The 21538-nt window shown below is 39.7% G+C and overlaps 2 protein-coding genes across 2 annotated transcripts; one reads left to right on the forward strand and one right to left on the reverse strand.

The window, feature by feature from the left end:
* The first annotated feature begins 187 nt into the window (after positions 1-187).
* On the forward strand, positions 188-3930 carry LOC110920923 (rac-like GTP-binding protein RAC1). Its single transcript, XM_022165158.2, has 8 exons — positions 188-267; positions 362-523; positions 1468-1555; positions 1636-1745; positions 2133-2196; positions 2928-2992; positions 3348-3413; positions 3551-3930. The coding sequence occupies exons 2-8, from the start codon at positions 425-427 to the stop codon at positions 3653-3655; spliced, it is 597 nt and encodes a 198-aa protein (XP_022020850.1). The 5' UTR covers positions 188-267; positions 362-424; the 3' UTR covers positions 3656-3930.
* Positions 3931-7704: 3774 nt separating this feature from the next.
* LOC110920922 lies at positions 7705-16617 on the reverse strand. The gene is made up of 2 exons (XM_022165157.2): positions 16239-16617; positions 7705-8672 (listed from the first exon to the last, which is right to left on the reverse strand). Exons 1-2 carry the CDS (start codon positions 16518-16520, stop codon positions 7860-7862), a joined length of 1095 nt encoding a protein of 364 aa, XP_022020849.1. The 5' UTR covers positions 16521-16617; the 3' UTR covers positions 7705-7859.
* Between the last annotated feature and the right edge of the window lie 4921 nt (positions 16618-21538).

A 21538-nucleotide genomic window follows, 5' to 3' on the forward strand; every position in this document is an offset into this window, starting at 1 on the left:
AATATTAGGAATCTGGCCTGATTTCACTTTTGGATTAAAATGACAAAAAAAAAGATTGAAACCACATGGACTCAAATGCAAAAGGTTTGAGATTTGGACTAAAGTGGCAAAACTGTCCAAATTTCAGGGACCAAAATGACAGTTTACTCTTTTGAATAAATAAAAATAAAAAAATTAATTAAATAATTGAAATGGACTTATATGAATGAAGCAAACATAGCTGGCTGTGAAAAGTTCCTGCAACTCTCTCTCTCTCTCTCTCCAGAGGTGCCTCACATTCTCCTCTCTCTACACACACTATTTATATTATATATTGACAATTCATTGAATTCAGCTGCTTGCTTTTCATTTGTGCGTGAAGAAAAAAACTAGGGTTTCCAATTTGGGGAGGCGTCTTGACTTCAGTTGTTGAATTTGGTGAAGAATGAGCGCATCTCGGTTTATAAAGTGTGTGACGGTGGGCGATGGAGCGGTCGGGAAGACGTGCATGCTTATTTCTTACACCAGTAACACTTTCCCCACTGTAAACTCAACTCAACTCTCAATCGTTTTCTTAGAAATTACATGTTAATAATTTACCTGCCCTAATTGTGCTATGTTTTTACCTGATTTTTCTTTTCTTTTCTTTGAGTTGATAGATTTAAAATATTCAGATTTTATTTGATGGTAATATATGTTGCTTAATTGCACTTGTATCTATGTATGTATGTAGTATAAACAAGTATTGGTAGAGAGAAACATATCACATACATAGCTTTAAGTACAAATGTATTAGATTGGGATATGGGCAATAGAAGCCAACTATCAAGCTTTTTCTCTTGTAGGTGCTCCAATTAGATTGATGTTGAACTCACATTTGCTCTTTCCACTCTTTGTAATAGTCGATTGCAGTAATAAACAGAAATCGAATCAACCTTATTTATGTGGTTTACCAATAGGCCTTGTTCATCATCTTTCTTAGAATTTTTGTAGCTCCTATTATAAGCAAAGAGAGAATGAGTAACACAGAAATTTTGGTCATTGTAACCTATCAACATTATTTGTTTTTATTCAAATTTGGGGCTGAAAGTGGGTGCTACCACGTTTAACAATTTCTCAAGTAATCGGTTTTGTGTGTTCGGCAGTAATCGAGATAACCACGTAAAGATTTGCTGTAAGAATCTGATTGTTGGAATAAGGGTTAATACAATACAAAACCATCATACTTTATCATTTTGCACGAAAACGTCCCTCAATTAAGTTCCTAGACTTGTTTAAAGTACACATATATGTGAAATCAACGATAAAAGGGGACTAGTAGCACAATCAATACATATGTGTAGGCAATGTTTTGTTGACACCGGACCGTGGATGTCATGTATACTGTTTTGATGGCATCTACCATGCATGCTTTAAATTGAACATCGATCATGCATTTTCCAGTAATATGTTTGATTGTATCTTACATGCATATGTTTGGTTTAACAGGATTATGTGCCAACAGTTTTTGACAATTTTAGTGCAAACGTGGTGGTAGATGGGAGCACAGTAAATCTTGGGTTGTGGGATACTGCAGGTTAATTTCTTAGCTGGTTATAGGCTGTAAAACTGTTATATTATTATTCGGTGCTAAAACTATGTTATCTATATGAACAGGACAAGAAGATTACAATAGATTGAGACCATTGAGCTATCGTGGTGCCGATGTCTTCATACTTGCATTTTCTCTCATTAGCAAGGCCAGCTATGAGAATGTCTCCAAAAAGGTGATTCCCTCTCTCTTTTTATTATATTAGTCATTTGTTTCACCAAAATATTCCAATCTTTGTTAATGACAAAGAACGTAATGAAATCTTATTTGGAATAAAGAAAAATAATCCATAGCTTGTTTTTAATGATATAATAAAACAATTTTTTTGTGTATGACTTGCTTTATCGTGTATTTTAGTCACTTGACTTGTATACTAAAATAGTTCTTTTTTATTACATTATAAATGTTTTAAATAATTTCAAAGGCGTTAGAATTTCATTCCGAATATCCAAGATTTCATATAATTTGGACCATAATTCTGTTAACTTCAAAAGTTAAATTGGATTCCTGCTTGTTCATCTAACACTTAATGGATTTGTTTTATGTTTGTTATAATGTTCAGTGGATTCCTGAATTGAGGCACTATGCTCCTGGTGTTCCAATTATCCTTGTTGGAACAAAGCTTGGTTAGATTTCTTCAACCTTTCTTTCACACAATCTATTACAATCATACCGTTCTGTCTATATGATTTTGCATTGTATTATCATATTATATTGGTTCATCCGTTGCTTATATGTAATAAGTTCATTTTGTTTCAAAGATCGACTTGCATTATATTATCATACTTCTTTATTTGATATTTGAGTAAATTGCCAAAATCGTCCCTGAGGTTTGGGTATGTTTGCCATTTTCATCCAAAACAACTTTTTTGTACAATATAGTCCTTCACTTTTGGCATTATTTGCCATTTTCATCCAAACATCTAATTTGCTTTATTTTTTTCTATCAAACATTTGGATGAAAATGGCAAAAAATCCCAAATCTCAGGGACAATTTTTGCAAAAAAAGTCAGACGTTTGGATGAAAATGGCAAAAAATCCCAAAAGTGAAGGACTATATTGTACAAAAAAGTTGTTTTGGATGAAACTGACAAACATACCCAAACCTCAGGGATGATTTTGGCAATTTACTCTTGATATTTTGTGTGCGCGTGAGAGAGAGAGAGAGAGAGTACAAGCAAATGCAAGACATGACGACTGTATAGTGTCTGTCAAGTTTAGCTATAGCTTATCATCTGAACGGGTACTACTACCGAACAATGTTTATGTGCCTTAAATTTTGCTTGCATCAAGTAGGAAAATGAAAGACAATCCACATGTCGTCAATGTGAACGGAACTAAAGTTGTTATTTTGTAGATCTTCGAGATGATAAACAGTTTTTGACCGACCATCCTGGTGCAGTTCCAATTACAACGGCTCAGGTACATTCTATTATCTTTTAATCTTGTTTTTGCTTCAAATAGATAGAGTTTTAAGGTATTCCTCAAAGAGGAACAATGCTTCATACCAGAAGGCGCAGTCAAACAATTTATTACTAAGAAACATAATCTTTAAGACGCAAATGTTTAGATTTTTCAACTTCACCGTGTTTTTTTATTGGGTAAATTTTATACATTATCGACAAAAAATCGTAATTTCAAATAATACTCGATTTTATTTTATGACATTTATATCCTTCTCTTAAAACGCACATCAGGATATGAAATGGCTAAATATGAAACTTTTAAGTAATCTGAACGGGTATATTTATTTATATCCTTTTGTGTTCTTGCATAGGGAGAGGAGTTGAAGAAGTTAATTGGCGCCCCAGCTTATATAGAATGTAGCTCAAAAACTCAGCAGGTGAAGTTCTTTTTATGCAATCCCATGATTAACACAATGCTTGACTTACAATTTGACCATGAGTCGGATATCCTTAATATAGCAATTTGTCCAGAACTCTGGATAGAGAAAGAACTCACGAAAATGGGATTTTGCAGAATGTGAAGGCTGTTTTTGATGCAGCCATCAAAGTGGTTCTGCAGCCACCAAAGCAAAAGAAGAAAAAGAAGCGAAAGGGTCAAAGAGCGTGCAACATACTGTAACTTTTGCACAAGATTGGGAAGAAAGTTGACTTTTCATTGCTGAATGATCAAGTGCTGATTACCCTTTATATGGATTCGGATGAATTGCTCACGTTTGCTGTGTCTGGAAACAGGATGTTTTGTGTAAGCTGATATATGTAATTCTGTAACACTGAATAGCTAAGACTTGGGGACTATTTGGCTAATATGTAATATGATTTTATGTAGATTGTGGATAGATGATGACTCTTAAGGCTGTTGAATGAAATTACATCTGAATAGTTATTGATGCTTAATATTGGTTTAATGTTCTATTGACTTTTAGTGTTGGTTCGACCCCGTTGTTTTGAAAAAGTCAAAGTTTTGACTTTTGCGGGTCGATTAGAGCCTAACAGTCGTAAAGGTAAATTTATAAGGATATGGTCTCTGTGATGTGAGGTTTTAAGGTTCACTGTGCCGCTCAATCAAGATTTGGCTACTGTCATTCTTCGACATCCCGCTACTTACAACTCACAATGGTTGTACCACTTTGCTGCGTTCTTTCTAAATTAGTCGTCAAACACATATTGAGCTCCATGATCATTAATTTTGATGAACTGCGGCGGGGAAGATCATCGAGGCTGTGTTTTTTCAATGTTTACACCATAGATTTGTGGCTACCTCATTCGTATTTTAGCGAGGGTAACACGATGAAAATCGATTGGTGGTGGAGATGATGTGATGGCTAGAAAAACGAGGTGGGTTTTGGTTGTCAGATCACGATGCTTCTTGAGCTGGTTTTTCAAGGTGTTGGATCGCGGTCACCAGCTTTTTTAAGGTGTGCTTCCTGAGTTGTAGCGGTCGCTAGAGGAAATTGAGGTTGAAGATATGGTAGACCAAGAAGGGGTACTGTGAAGGTGTTTTTAACAATAATTTTTTAGACTTAAATACCATTAAACCTTGCATTTTGCAAGGGAATTGAACCACACCGCTTTTGTAAGGATAAGACACCATACCACTAGGTCATGGTAGGTGAGGTGGGTTTGTCGTGGGATGTGGGGGAGTTATTATGTTTCTAAGTATTAGACTATACCGGCGTGGAAGCCACTCCATGCCGGGCACACCGACCCTGTGGTGGCGTGGGCGGGGGGGTTTTCCATCGCCGTGGAGGCTTTTGTTTGGTGATGTGGAGGCTCTTGATTGGTGGGTGTAGTTTAGGTTGGTTTTGATTGGTTGATGTCAATTTCTTTTTATTTTTTTAGTAACGTCATTTCATGCCCCTTCCACTACGTGTTTTTTTACCATCCCTCTGCTGACGTGGCTGTGACATTACACTTCATGCCCCTCCACTCTGTATGGTCTTAAATAGGTCTATTTATTTTATTTCTATTTTTCTAAAATTGGTCACCATTTCATATGATGGGAGTTGGTGGTGTATTGGGCGCTGCTTTGCTATGCGCTATTCATGGTGCTACCGTAGAAAATACACCATCACCACCACCACCACCATCATCACCATCTCACCATCACCACCATCATCACCATCTCATCATCATCATCATCATCATCGGTAAATCCCACCAATAGCAAAACAAAGGTAGGGTCTGAGCAGGTTACCTCTACCCCCGTAAGAATAGAGAGGCTGCTTCCAGTGAGACCCCCGACTCGATAGTAGTTTTGCATCAAGCCTTGGACATAAGGCACATAACACTCAACAATCGAGACAAAGACCGATTAGTGCATGTACCCTTTTGTCTTTCAGCTATCAACGCCAACACATGATGCATGATTAACCGTCCTCAGCTTTTAACGTTATTTTTACGAAATTAGTAAAAAAAATTAATGCATTTTCACTTTTGCTCCCCCTGGCCCACACTTTCACTTGATACGAAATGTGATGTCCATTCATTCCAGGAACGAAATGTAAAGCACATCTCCGTGTAATTAACTAAAAAATACGATAGTTTCAATCAATGTCAGATATCAGTGGGAGAAAAAACAAATCCATTAAAAGGTTGATTATAAGAAATGCTTAACATGAATAAAATAACAAGAAGCAACTACCTTATAGATTTTTTTTTTTTTTTTTTTTATAGTTTGAAGTTATATTTCATTCCAATCATCAGGGCAAATTACATAAGAATAGCAGGTAGACGAGCAACAAAGTGCGCCGCCATCCCCTTCTGAATAGATGTTCATATAAATAAGTGTCCATCACCAACTTTTTTCAATTCATTGGGTTATTCTCTAAAGGCGCGCTTGGTTCGCGAAATGTTTTAGAATTAAAATTTTCACAGGAATTGGAAGTTGCAGAAATTGGGTTTTATATATATATACATTCAGATTCAAATTTTCAGAAATTGGATTTGGAATTTGCAGAAATTTTCGTGGGTCTGTGTGTACCGCTGGAACTTCGTGCACCAGAAATCCATTAGGAACAATGGAAGTATTGGAAGATAGTATTATGGGGCTCGTTCGTGATGCTGAGCTCATACGAGACAAACTGGTCGAAGACCAAAAACAACTGGATGTGATATCTATTGTTGGTATGAGGGGATTGGGGGTTAAGACTACCCTTGCTACCAAATTATTCAATGATCCTTTTATTGTGTACCATTTTCATATCCGAGCGTGGGTCACTGTTTCTCGTACATTTACGAAAGACGGGATTTGTTGCTTCAACTAGCGACATCCATTTGCACTGAATTTGACCCTGATAGTACAAGTGAAGTAAAATTCCATGAGAAGTTGCACAAAACTCTTATGGGCCAGAGATATTTTATTGTTGTTGATGATGTCTGGAGCATTTAAGCTTGGGATGACATCAAACTATTTTTCCCAAATGATAACAATGGAACTTGAATTCTGCTCATTAGCCGTCTCAAAGAAGTTGCTTTACATGCAAAATCATTGATCAATCTCGGAAAGGAAATTGCAAAGAAGTGTCATGGATTGCCACTTGCGGTGGTTGTCATAGCAGGAGTTCTAGCTAAGGAAGCAAGAAGCAAAGATTCATGCGACAGAATAGCTGAACGTTTTAGTTCCTACACTGTCAGTGATCACAGTGGGAATGCGCATATCTTGGCTTTGAGTTACCTCCTCACTTGAAAGACTGCTTTCTTTATCTTGGTGGTTTCCCAGAAGATCGTAAGTTTCAAATACGAAAGTAAATATGGCTATGGATGGCTGAGGGATTTGTTGAAGAAGATGGAAAACGAAGCTTGGAGGAAATTGGAGAAGATTACCTCATGGAATTAGTCGATAGAAATCTTGTAGTCGTTACAGATAGAAAGTTCAATGGCGCCACTAAAGCTTGCTAAGTCCATGATCTTTTGCGCCGCCTTACTTTATCTAGGAAATTGAACGGATTGGCATGGATGGTTGACTGGTAAAGTTTTTTGTATTAAAGATGCTAGGAATCTACTTGTAACATCAAGAACACGCGTTTCTGACTGCATCATAGCCACATGATAATTGGGTCACTAGGAATGTCTGGTAAAGTCGTAATACATAAAAGTATGTAACTATAGGAATGACAGATGTTTGGAGACCGTGGATTTAGCTTACTTTCAGGTTGTGGCTGTGTTAATATTGAGTAGCTCGAAATATATGAGGGTATATCGTAAACATGTAAAGGATGAGAATGTTAATAAGTATCATAACCAATTGTAGCTCAATTCACTGTAATTAGTAGCTACATATGATAATTTATGATGCAACCGCTAACATGAAGCTGAGATATGCTATCATTCACTTAAGAGTGGATGCCCACAAATCGTTTATGAAGACGAGGTTAGCAATTGTAGCAGAGCTTCAACGGCTAGAGTATGTGAGAGCGATTACCAGTAGGTTTGTCAATACTGGATTTGAAGATGCACCGGAAGAACTCAACATGCTATTACAGGTATCCCACTTTTTCTACTATAAAATTAGCTGAAAATATATATGGGTTATGTAACGGGTCAAAACATGCAAGGCGAAATGTTTAGGATTATCCATTATTCTTATTAAAAAATGGCCAAATATCCCATATTATTGGTAATTTAAGATTTTAAGGATTAGAGAGAGAGAGAGAGAGAGAGAGAACCATATACCATCCAAACAGGCAGGCGGACACGGAGATGTATAAACACATAATAACAAAGTACAAACAATCATGCACGTGGTACATCTATAAGAACATTTTCTGTTGCTGCTTCTGCTAATATGTAAATGTCCTCTTAAGCTCAATAAAAGAATTTCAAGATCAATACAAGCTGAACCCAAAACACTGACTGACAATAATCCCCAGCCCTAACGCTATGGCCACCATCGACGAAATCCACGTTAGCTTCTCGGTGACTCTCGGGATCCGATCTTGCAATGCCTGGCTAAATGATCCGATAAAAAATGCGTAGCTTCCCATTGCAATAACCGTCCCCACCAAAAACATACCTAAAAAAGCTGCACCTGCCAAACGTGATGGGAGTGCAAGTGCAGGCAGAACTATCAGAAGTGCATCAGGTTGTAACCCGTGGATTATACCCGTTGCGAAAGTTGCAAACCCGATCTTTTTCTTCCTGCTTATTGTGGGGTCCGGTAAGGAAACGCTGACATCGCACTCCCCATTCTCGAGGGCAACACAAGGGGCCGGGATTTCTGAGGCTTCACGAATTCCCATAGCCCCGATTACAAGAAGGGTAAAACCGACAACCCGTGTGCCCCATGTTCTTATAATCTCGATATGGAGTTGGTCTTTTAAGAGTAAAAAAAGTAAACCAAACATTACCTGCCCGGCATCGTGCCCGCAGCCCCAGAGGGCTCCCACGAGTGCACTCTCCACTCGTGACCGCCCGATTGAGAGTGGGGCTAAAGCGGCTAGGTGGTCGGGTCCAGATAATGTGTGCAGGCAACCGGCTAAGAAACCAGTCCATGCACTACTTAGCAGCTCGCTTCGCACAAGTGGGCCCGGGCCTGTGTTCGGCGCGGTTTGGAACGAGGCAAATGCTGGTGAGACAAAAAGTGGTTGGACCATGAAAACGAGAGCTGAAATTAGAATTGCTGTTCCGATAGCCGTTACCTGAAAAAAAATAATTTATCAACAATTTAGGTGACATGTGTAGATGTGACTGCGTGATTCTATAACCGGTAAAGCCAACCCTATCAAGGTCTAAAAAGGCGTAAGCCTCGAAATAGGTCAAGGCGTAAGCCTCGAAATATTATTAAAAAAAATAAAAATATATATATCTCATAAAAACCACAAATTAATACAAAACAAACATCATGAGTATTATAAAACCTAATTTAGTAATAAAACATACATTATAAATAGTTCAGCAAGCAAGATTAAACATCATAAAAAAGTTGACCAAAATTAGTAGCGTTATGACATTTAAATATCATAGAACTCGTTTTCCTCCGCATCATCATCCTCAATGTTTTCATCAAGCATATTTAGATCGGCATAGTCATCCCCACTCGGGTTCGCTATCCACTCATCACTCGACAAAACCTCATTGGCAAATGGCAACTCGGGTTGGCTATTCTGTATACTGTGTTAGTGATTAGGTTTGAAAAGATGACCTAATCGATGTTTTTTAAGTCTACTATTGGGTTGGCCCACCAATTAAGCCCAATAAACACTAAACGAGCCTAAAAGTAAGTTCAGAAAACTAATATTTTTTTCAATTTTCACAAGGTCTAGAGAGGCTTAAGCCTCACCGCCTCTTACAGCCTCGGATGGCCGAGGCATAGGTTTCAGTTGACCCCCATGAGGCTAAGCCTTTTAGGCGATTTTTCATAGCCTCAGCCGAGGCGTAAGCCTGAAGGCTAGCCTCGGAAAGCCTTTTTAAACCATGAACCCTACAATATGATAAGCATATCAAACAATTCAGATTCACTACAGACGAAACACAAATTGACATGACATTTTCCTAAGATGTGATTTGGTAAGAATGATAGTAAACAGAAATTGCAACATTTTCCTTCTTGTGAACTTCAATATACAAAAAGGTGATACGACTCGTTGACCAGCTCATTTAGGTCAACATCTCACTATCAGGTCTTTACAAATAGTTATATGCACCATACTTTAGTCAAATGTTTTCAAAAAAATATATGGTCGGCTCATACATTCAATGTCTGTGGAATGCATTTTTTGATCCACAACCATATATGTGGATATAAGATTTGGATTATATTAAGGAGCAAGGGTGTTAAATGGATTGTGATCGCAGATCAAACCCAAACACTACAAAAACCCAAAATTAGTGTCAGACACAACACAAGTTTTCATAGGTTGACACGAACATGGCCCATTTAACTTGAAATTCTAATTTACATTTTTATGTATTGGTGCTCAAAATTTACAAATTTAGAGAAGGAATACAAATATATATATAGAGAGAGAGAGAGAATAATTACACTTAACCTATAAAACTAAATTCTCATTTCTTTTGTCCTCTTTTAAATTGTCATAAAATAGCTAATCAGTAAAAGTTTTAACATAAAACAATTTTAGAAAAAGTAAGTATAAAGTTAAACTGGTTAAAGAGGTACCACGGATCGCCCGTTCAGCCCAAAACCCGTATTCAAACCCCTAATGCCAAATGTTATTCCAATTAAGGATAATGAAACCAATAAATATTATTTTCCACAAAAACTTGAAATATAAAACAAATTCAGCAAAAAATAAGACCCATTGTATAAAACTAAACTGGTTAAACGGGTACCACGAACCCGCCACGTCAACTGAATTCGACTCATCTAATTGTGCTCACGGGTTCAGTTCAGCCTAAACCCCTAGGGGTGTAAGGGGCACTCCTCTAAGTGGGGAGTGACCTCTCTTACCCACAGCCAATCAGCACGCGCCACGTCAACTCCCCACTTAACTCCCCCCACACCCTCAATTTGATGGCGGCACTCCTCTCTTGGGGGACTTGTTTTTTATTTTTTTAATTAAGAAAATATTTTTATAAAAAGTAAAACATAATTTACATAAAATAAAAAATTACATTTCATTTACATAAAAATTTTTTTATTTTCTGAGAATGAAACTAGGTTGGATTTTGGATTTGGTTGACTTTTCTTTTTCTCTCCGTACACGCAACCTCCAACGGTAGTAAGTTTCACCGGCCGGAAACAAATCATCTCCTCCAGCAACCGGCCGGCCATCCCACCGCCCGAAAACCGCTCACCGGCAAAGTGTAAGTATATCTTCTCCCTCTATCTCTCTCTCTCTCTCTCCCCTCACCACCACCTCGCCTACTCCGTATCTCGCTTTCAACCACCACCATCGCCGCTTCCTTCCACCCATCGGTCCACCATCTGCTCCTACTCGCCGGAGAAGAGTGACCACCTACGACCACTGCGTACACGTTTTCTCCCTGCTCGCCGGAGAAGAGTGACCAGCTACGACCACTCCGACCGCCACTTTTTTGGGTTGTTCTTCCTGTGAGGCGGCTAGACATCTGCTTTGGCTTCTTTCTCGTATTTCCGGTCCAAGTGCACTCATTCCTCAACATAATAAGATATTTTTTTAGTTTTGAGTGGGTGCTTTTGTTACTAAAATAAAGATTATATGCTATTAGTCATAAACAATACTAATAATAATAATAACAATACTAATAATAATAATACTAATATAATATCAATAATAATAATAATAATAAAAATAATAATAACATAATTTAGAATACATTTGGTGGGTTCTTTCAGGCTTTCCGATACTCATTGTGCGATACGTGTTGCTTTTTAGTATTGCGTACTACGTGTGACGACGTATTGACATTGTGCACCACGTGTTATTTATTGTCATTATATGCTTGTTGCTACGTTTTGTATAGTTTTGTCCTTTGCGTACTTTGTGTTGCATATTGTTTGCTACCTTGTGGTTAGTTGTTAGTTGTAATCATAGACAACAGTAGCCATGACTTTTACTTGAGATCATGTCCAAGGACGAGAGGTGCAGGTAAGGGTAAGGTTAGAGGGTGTAGTTTACGGGTGGCGTCTTGGAACGTAGGAACTCTTAGTAGTAAATTGTTGGAAGTGATAGACGCACTTAAAAGACGTAGGGTACAGATAGCGTGCCTTCAGGAGACTAGGTGGAAAGGACAAAGAGCAGAAGAGCGCAATGGGTATAAGTTGTTGTATTCCGGGTCTGATGGGGCTAAGAACGGAGTAGGTTTTTTGGTGTCTACAGAATTGCATAAGAATGTAATTGAGGTGATAAGACACAACGATAGAATTATGGTGTTAAGGTTAGTATTAGGTGAGCAAGTAGTAACAGTGGTATGTGCCTATGCACCACAAGTGGGACTAGGAGATTAAGAGAAAAGAGAGTTTTGGGATTGTCTAGATTTAGTAGTAAGGGCCATACCTAGGGAGGAGAAAATTTTTATAGGAGGAGATTTTAATGGGCACATTGGTAAGGATAATGATGGCTTTGAGTTGGTACATGGGGGTTTTGGTTTTGGCGGTAGGAATGAACCTGGTAGAGACCTTCTAGACTTTGCGGCAGCTCATGGCCTAGGTATTATAAACTCGTTCTTTAGGAAGAGGGATTCTCATTTGATCACTTTTAGTAGCGGAGGACGTAACACGCAAATCGACTATCTTTTGATGAGGCAGGAAGATCGAAGGATGTGGATGGACTGCAAGGTTATACCAAGGGAGACTGCAGCGGCTCAACACCATTTGCTGGTAGCGGATTTAGCCTTCAAAGTAAGGCTAACTAACGGGGTGAGGAAAACCCGACCTAGGATCCGTTGGGGAAACTTGAAGGGAGAAAAAAATATGTTGTTTACAGATAAAGTTAACTCCATGACACCGATGCGACTAGGTGACGACGCAAACCGGATGTGGGAGGCTATGGCGACTACGATCACTACAGTGGCGAATGAGACGCTAGGGGTCACAACAGGAAAGACTAGTGGGCATAAGGAGTCCTGGTGGTGGAACGAAGACGTGCATACCAAAATAAAGGATAAGCAACAGAGTTTTAGAGATCTTTTGAGGTGCACAGATTAGGAGGAACGACTGAGGGTGAAGGAGATTTACAAGAAGGCAAAAAGGGAAGCGAAAAAGGCGGTGACCGAGGCAAAAAACACAGCCTACACACAAATGTATGAACGTTTGGAAACAAAAGAGGGGGAGCATGATATGTTTAAGATTTCCAAAGCTAGGGAGCGAAGAAGACAAGATCTGGGAGTAGTAAAGTTTATCAAAGGAGATGATGGACGTGTTTTAGTCAAGGAACATGACATTAAGTTGAGATGGCAAACCTATTTCCATAATCTTTTCAACGACGGTAGGGCGTACCAACAAGTTAGCAGCAATCCCATGACTCAAATGCGACAACAGAATAATTGCTACTGCAGGAGGATCACACATGAAGAGGTAAGGATGGCACTTAGGAAGATGGGAAGAGGCAAGGCAGTGGGTTTGGACAACATACCGATTGAGGTGTGGAAGTGTTTGGGGGAAGAAGGAGTCCGATGGTTAACACTTCTATTCAATCGTATTTTCAAGACTGGAAAAATGCCAGATCAGTGGAGGAGTAGTGTCGTGGTGCCTTTATACAAGAATAAAGGAGACGCTCAGTGTTGTGGGAACTACAGAAGTACAGAGGAATCAAACTGCTAAGTCACACTATGAAGCTCTAGGAGAGGGTAATTGAAACTTGAATTAGAAGAGAAACTCAAGTTTCAGTAAACCAATTTGGATTCATGAAAGGGAGGTCAACTACAGAAGCGATACATATTCTAAGGAGATTGATGGAAAAATATAGAGCGAAGAAGCAAGATTTACATATGGTGTTTATCGACCTTGAAAAGGCATATGACACTGTCCCACGGCAACTGATTTGGGATAGTTTGGAGGGTCGAGGTATACCTGGGAAGTATATAGACTTAATTAAGGATACATACGACATAACGGAAACTAGGGTCCGCGTGCCTGTAGGGGATACAAACTTTTTTCCTGTGGAGGTAGGACTCCACCAAGGGTCAGCGTTGAGCCCTTTTCTTTTTGCGGTTGTCCTGGATGAGTTGTCCAAGTTAATTCAGGAGACACTTCCCTGGTGCATGCTTTTTGCAGACGATATTGTGTTGATTGCAGAGACTAAACAGTGCCTGAACGCGAGGGTAGAGGAGTGGCGCGTAGCTTTAGAGGGCAAGGGCCTAAGGATAAGTCGATCTAAGACTGAGTATCTACACTGTGATTTCAGTGGTGCAGCCGATAACGATGACACCCAAATCACCATTGAGGATCAATTGGTCCCGCAGACAACTAAATTTAAGTATTTGGGGTCGTTTGTTCAAAGAGATGGGGACATAGATAGTGATGTAACCCACCGCATACAAGCTGGCTGGTGTAGATGGAGGGCAGCCAGTGGGGTATTGTGCGATAGGAGGTTCCCAACGAAACTAAAGGGGAAATTTTACAGGGTAGCAGTTAGGCCCGCTATGCTATATGGAACAGACTGTTGGGCTATCAAGAAGTCACAAGCGCGCAAGATGGAGGTAGTAGAGATGAGGATGCTGAGGTGGATGTGTGGACACACGAGGTTAGATCGGATAAGAAATGAGGTTTTTAGGGAAAGATTAGGAGTAGCTAGTATATCGGACAAGATTAAGGAGGGGAGATTGAGATGGTTTAGGCATGTGAAGCGGAGGCAAACGACGGCACCAGTTAGAGTAGTGGAAACTCTTACTGTGGAGGGGAGGAGAGGAAGAGGCAGACCCAAACTGACTTGGGATGAGCAGATTAGGCATGATTTACTATAGTTGCATCTTTCTGAGGACATGGTCCAAGATAGGACTTCGTGGAGGCGTAAGATTAGGGTTAAGGACTTCTAGAGGATATTGCAGTAAGGACTTAGGTGTTATTTAGGGGTGTAGGTCTTTCTTATTCTTAAATTGACTTTACCGGTAATTGTCTTCTGGTGTTTATGTCCAAATGATGTTGTATGCTATTATACATGATTTACATTATATTGTGTCACTTTGATCACTTTCTTGGTATTGGTGGCTTCCTATTTACATTATATTATGTCCAAATGATGTTGTATGCTATTTCTATATTGTTTGACTTGGTGTGTTGGCATGTTGTTCGTTTTGGAGCCGAGGGTCTCTCTGGAAGCGGCCTCTCTATCCCTAGGGATAGAGGCAAGGTCTGTCTACATCCCACCCTCCCCAGACCCTATAAGTAGCTTTGCTATTTGTGGGATTTACTGGGTATGGTTGTTGTTGTATTTAATAAAATAAAAATTACATTGCAATACTACATAAAAATTTTAGAAATTGCACGGCCACCCGTACTTGTTAGCGATCTCGCGCTTTCGGGCGAGGATGAACGGCAACATTTTCGGCGGAGCATCGTCGTGCGGCTTGAGGAATGTTTTCATATCTCGATCGTGCGCGTAGTTTCTCATCGTCTCGCGTTGTTCCGTTATGAGATCGCGAGCCTCCGACTCTCTTTTCTTCCTCAATTCAATCGCCTCCATCTCACTCACGTGCTTCACTTCTTTCATGGCGGTGTACTCTTTGAATTGTGCCGCCAACTCAGCCGAGCCCTCGGACGATGTCGCTTGACGCTTGTCTCGCCGTTGTGTTCTTTGTGGCGAGGGGTCTTCATTCATAGCGGGTATGGAAGGGTCCGTTTGTTGATTACCCTTCTTTTTGTCGGTAGAGCAATGTACCCACGCCTTCGCCAACGCCTCTTCTTGGTATTTTGACCAAGACTGGCGCTCCATTTTTGCCTTTTTACCCCGAGCGTCATCTTCTTCGTTGCCGGCGTCTTCATTTACATTATATTCATCGTCGCCGGTGTCATCTTCATAGTCGCCCAAAGTTTGAGTTTCGGGCACTACTTCCTCGTCCTCGTAAATAGGTAGAGGACGTTCAACATTTTCTCGTGGAGATGGAACTTGTGGGGAACGAAAACCAAACGGGTCGAAGGCGGGGGCTTGAGGATCCATTGATAACAAATTTTGGAAATAGCCGAAAGGGGGTTGTGGTTGGGTGTTGTAAAAGGAGGGGTGTGAAGGTTGTGGGTAAAAAAACGGGGGTTGTGTAGTATATCCGAAAGGTGGTTGTGGTTGTGCACTTGCACCGCTTGAACCACCACGAGACGGTTGCGAGCCGCGTCCCTTAGTGTTAGAGCCGACGAACTTTTTCTTGGCTTCGCGGGGTTGGTTCTCCATTGCTCGGTTTGGCTTTGTGTTGTATTTGAAAGAATTTTAGAGGAATAAGATTGAAAATTTGTGTGGTAAAAAAATAGATTTAATGGGGTATTTATAGGTTAAAATTGGATTTTTTTATTTTTATTTTTTCGTTCATAACCGTTGCCAAACGTTCAAAAAATCAAAAACTTTGAAAAGTTGTGCGGTGAATCAATGCCGCAGACCACACCCCGCTTAGCCTCCCCGAGGGGTCGGCGGCGGTGTTCCCGAGCGGGGAACTCACTCACCGCACGCCACCCCGAGGGCGCCCCGTTCACCCTAATTCCAGATGCTATTCCAATCAAGGATTTGAATCTAAATTATCAATAACATTGAGATCAAATCTAACATTTATAAAACTAAATTCAGCAGCATAAATATATAACTCAAAACAATTAAACAAATTGGGTTGAAATCATTAATTACCTTCTGTTGATGAGTAAATGCCTGCAAGAATTGCTGTAGAAAATGGGGTTTGGGTGTATCAGAGCCCTTAATATTAGCTGAATCTGTTGCTGGAGGTTTGATTACCGGTGATGAAGAATCAAATGAGGGGGCTTGTTCATGTTTGCAGGACACTGAGTTGACTCGGAGGCTAAAGTGGGAGAGATTGACGAGTTTAGTGGGTTGGAATCGGGCTAGCTGGGGGAAACATGGGCGGGGTTTGAGGTAGAGTTGGTGGCTGTGGTTGTGGATAAGCTTTTCCATGGTGGAGCCGCCGTGACTGGCGTTATCTGAATGGCTCCCTCCGCCGTGGTGTATGTGTGAGAGAAATTGTTCCACCGGGTGAACACAAAATTGGTGGATATATTTATTCCTTATCAAATATAATATTTATCAGTTTTAACAAAATAATTTAATTTTTTTAAACGGTAAAGAATGACGTGTCAATAACCGTGATATCGCCCGTTGTGGCCAAAGTCGACTATTCAACCGCCGCCAACCTCCTGGCTCTCCCCAGATGCGCGGAAACCCGACCTCCACCCGCCCGAAGGCACGACAATGGAATAATCGGTAAAACCTCGCCTCCAATCCAAGTCGAACCAGCGGCACCCGTATTCACTCTTCACCTAGATGCTGCAGAAAATAATGAGGAGAGTGAGAATCAAACCAATTCTTTCCCCAACCACTCCACCACTACCTTTTCTTTTAAGGTGTGAATTATTTGCGAATGTCGGGAGGTCTAGCATACGTTGTCTTAACCAGGTCCGCGCTAGAGAGCCCCCTTGCACAATAGATCCCCAATTTAAACCCCTCAATGAGAAACTCATATCACCCAGATTCGAACTTGAGACCTAGAGGGGAAAACCACTCCACCACTACCTTATTGGCAATAAAATAATTTAATTATTTTCACGAGTATATTGCAATTTTCGTCATGTTGTTTGCATGAATTAACACATTCGGTCTGTTAGGATCTGAGTTTTGACTTGATTGTGTTGTTTTAATTAAGATGGTAATGAAAGAAGTTATAATAGAGAATAATTGCAGCGGAAATGAATGTAAAACTTTGTAACACAATCAACGAAAGATTAGCTTTGATCATACAATGCTTTCATAGTCAAAAGATTGAAAGAATATAATAATTCAACTTATGCATGCATAACACTAACTCCCTCTCAGCCTGAGCTTACTATGGTTGTTCGTACAAGATGAGTGTGTGTGCAAAAGAGCAAAATAGAACAGTACATGCACTGGCTATTTATAGTACAAATCCTAACCACTGAGCATCTAAACTGACGTCGCCTAGACAGTGACAGCTAACAGTTATAACAACTTCTAAACACTGATTATACAAAACACTATTACATTGATAAACAAACTATACTAAGCACTGATGAAGCAATCCACTGATGATGCTTTAATCACCGATGAATTTGAGCAGTGCTTTCCTCTTAGGTTGATCAGGCCTTTGAATCCAGCAATACTTTGTCTTCAACAACACTTTGACAATCAGCAGTAGATAGGCCTTAACAGTCTTTGTAATCAGCAGAGCTTTGATAGAACAGTCTTTGTGCATAACAGTCTTTAGGATTGTAACGCCCTGCGTCCCTAAACTTTTACCTTTTATCAATTTTAGTCCTTATACTATGTGAAACTTGACTCTTTGATACTTGAGTCTTGAAACTTTGTGAATCTTGAATACTTTGAAACTTGATTCTTGATACTTGATACTTGATTCTTGATACTTGATACTTGATTCTTGATACTTGATACTTAATACTAGATACTTGATTCTTAAAAAAAACTAGAGACTTGATGCTTGACTCTTGATACTTGATTCTTGACTCTTGTAACTCGTGAAACTTTGAGACTTTGTTAAACGAGAAACTAGAGACTTGACACTTATGTAAACTTGGAAGCTTGGAGACTTTTGTGTTAATTAAATAATCTTATCATGTAATGATATTACCCAATAATACGCAACGCAACGCTTAATCTAACTCGCAAAACGAACCAAAGACGAAAAAGTAGCTGAAAGGATTGGATTGTCCAAATGGAAATCCGATCGGATGACCATCCGATCGGAGGGCCATTCGACCGAACAGCCATCCGATCCAGCCTACTCGCACCGCCTTTCTCTCCTCTGACACTATAAATACGAGCTGTCACATCATTCTTCACTGATGTGACAGACTCCTCCGACCAGACGCACGAGCTCTCCGTTCTAAGGCACTTCTCTTCCAAATTTTGGGCGATTCTTGTAAGTTTTCCACTTAATTCTTGTACAACTTCAATCTAAACACACTCTCTCACAAGATTCTACATCAAAATCCTACTTTTCACCATGAAATCACTAAGATTCGAGCTCTTGAGGATGACGTCACTATGGCGGTTTGTACAATCGGCTGTGTGATGTCATTTTCGTCAAGCTTTAGCTCAGATCTAAGCGATTTCCACCTGTTTTACCATGAATCTTTACTAAATCTAAGCTTTTCAGTTGATTACATGTTCTTCTTCAAACTTTCTCAAACTTTTACTCAAAACGGTGGAATCTAGATCCAAAACAGGCTTAGGACTTGTTCCTTAGTCTGGAGTCAGCTTGATAACAGACTCCCACCGGAGAAGATGACCGGATTACAGGTTAGACATGAAACCCAGCCAAGAACAGCTGTCCGATCGAACGGGGTGATTTCCCATCCGATCCGGCAAGCTGAACCTTAGTGGGTCTCCGTTGTCTGGATACGTTATCATGTCGTCTCTGTTAGACTCAAACTTAGAAACTTTACGAAGGTGGCAAAAGGAACATATCACATCAGTCGAATGACCATCCGATCGGATGACCATCTGATCGAATGGTCATCCGACCGAACGACATGTTCTTCCCAACCTTCAACACTTAAACTATTTTGAATCAGAACTTTGAACTTTGAAACTTACACTCAGACAGTCATTCGACCGAACGGTCATCCGATCGGATGACCATTCGATCGAACGACTTGGATTTATACTACAACGAAAACTTCAAAAGTTTGAACATTTAGGAGACTCACTCACTGATCGAATGACCATTCGATCGAATGGTCATCCGTCCGGATGACCATCCGATCGGATGGTGATCCGTTTAATCTACAGGCCATCCGACCGGATGACCGTCCATCCGGATGGCCATCCAATCAGGAGAGTGGTCCGACACTTTGCACGATTCTACTTTTCTGTCCGACGCTGACCTGTTAAACTATAATCAGGCTAATCTTAGCGCTCCCTTCGACCCAATCAGTAAGTGTCGATACTTAGCACCCACTGTGAGTATACTTGATCCCTTTTTGTTTTTAAACTTTTGGGATGCAACATGTATTCTATAAACTTGATACTTGAAACTTGTTTGAAAACATACTCTATCCTCAGTGAACGTGAAATTTGATACTTTTTTGGATTCTTGATTCTTTATGCTATGTGAAAGTTTAATCCTTGTGTGTAGTTCCGCCTTAACAATAGCAGCGCTATAGGAGTAATCCACCTCCCCATTGTTCTCGGGGGTATTGTTAGGAGGAGTCTATTTTGCTTTCCTTGAGACTTGGGAAAGTGGTTAACGTATTGGGATACTTGGGCTATCACTTGGACTGTGTGAACTACCATGGCTGAAACTATTATATGTTTACATGATGGATATGAGTCTTTTAAACTATTATACTATATACTCAAACTTGTATACTCGCTAGTACATTATTGTATTGACATTATTTTAATACATGTTGCAGACTGATAGGATGTTGGATTCAAGAAACAAGCTAGGATGATGCTTAGAAACTCATCTAGTTAATTAATTAAGTTATGAACAATATTTGAAAGTTTGATGTAATCTTGATACTTGTCGTAGTGGTTGATTGTGGTTGGTTTTAGATAATGTTTGAATTTGTTTAATCTATATTGAAACTATAGTGTTATGGAAACTCATGAGCAATCTGAACGCTTAGTGCCGCGCCCCGAGGTTTCCGCCATCGGTTGGGGTGTGACAGATTGGTATTAGAGCCATAACTATAGGGAACTAGGAAAAGTAGGAATGCTATACCTAGTCTATAGTTCTAGGAATCTTGACTCTTATCTGTTGATTAAGACTTATGCATTCTACCGTACTTGCTTCCTAGCAACACATAATCTTGTTAAAAACTTACATGCCTTTCCTAAGGCTGACACAATATAAACTTGGATACTTTGAAAACGCTGCTATGCGGTGTTTGTGTTTTGCACGAGATTTACCTTCAAGCCAGGAGTGACATCCAAACCTTGAGGGAGATTTCCATACTATATTCTAGTAGGTCTTATCTTTTGATATTTACCAACGTTGTTAGGGTACGGAGTTGTCAAGTTATAGGTGAAACTCACACCTTGATAACTAGTCCCACTCTTTGAATTTTTCTGTCTCGCCAAAGTCTCGAAATTCCCAATCAATTAGGAATGTGTAATGATCGAAAGGACAGATATCGTAGGCCTAAGATCGATGACGTATTTGTCTAAGTAAGTTAAGAGATGTTGCCTCAATTCGAAAGGGGTTCGATTCACTTTGGTTAGTCAACGTTCCTCTACCCGGAACATTTATGAGCCTATCTTTTATGTTACCTCGATTTTATGTGTGGTTTTAAACTTGATTCTTCGTTCATTTCGAGACTTTTTACACGAATCGCACGTATGTCCGCAATCTAAAACAATAATTCTAATCTCTCAGGATCGAACTAAATTTATGATGCTTGATTCATGTTGGTAAACTACGTGGAATCTTGATTAAACTATGGGAAACTTGATACTATGTGAAACTACTTGTTTAATCTATGTGTTGTTGTGGTAGCAGAAAATTATACGTAACATGGCATCAAAAGACGAGACAGAAATAACATGGACGAAACATGGTGGATACGCCGCTAGTACTTCCTATATATAAGTGTTTCCGGCATGTTACCAACTTTCGTACCACGTGCCATGCGAAATCTAGTGTTTTGCAGATCAGTGATGAGAATGTGAACACTAAGCTATGAGAAACTACTTATTTAAATCTATGTATACTCTAATGCGTATGTGTTGTGAGTGGCAAAATACGATACATAGCCTAGCACCCAAGACGAGACGGGTGTGACATGTCCGAAACATGGTGGATACGCCGCTAGTACTTCCTATATATAAGTGTTTCTGGCATGTTACCAAACTTTCGTACCACGTGCTATGTGAAATTCGTAGTTTTGCGAACTCGTGGTGGAAATGTTGAAACTACTTGATTGATCTATGTGAAA

The sequence above is a fragment of the Helianthus annuus genome, chromosome 17, assembly GCF_002127325.2.
Source record: "Helianthus annuus cultivar XRQ/B chromosome 17, HanXRQr2.0-SUNRISE, whole genome shotgun sequence".
Classification (NCBI taxonomy): Eukaryota; Viridiplantae; Streptophyta; class Magnoliopsida; order Asterales; family Asteraceae; genus Helianthus; species Helianthus annuus.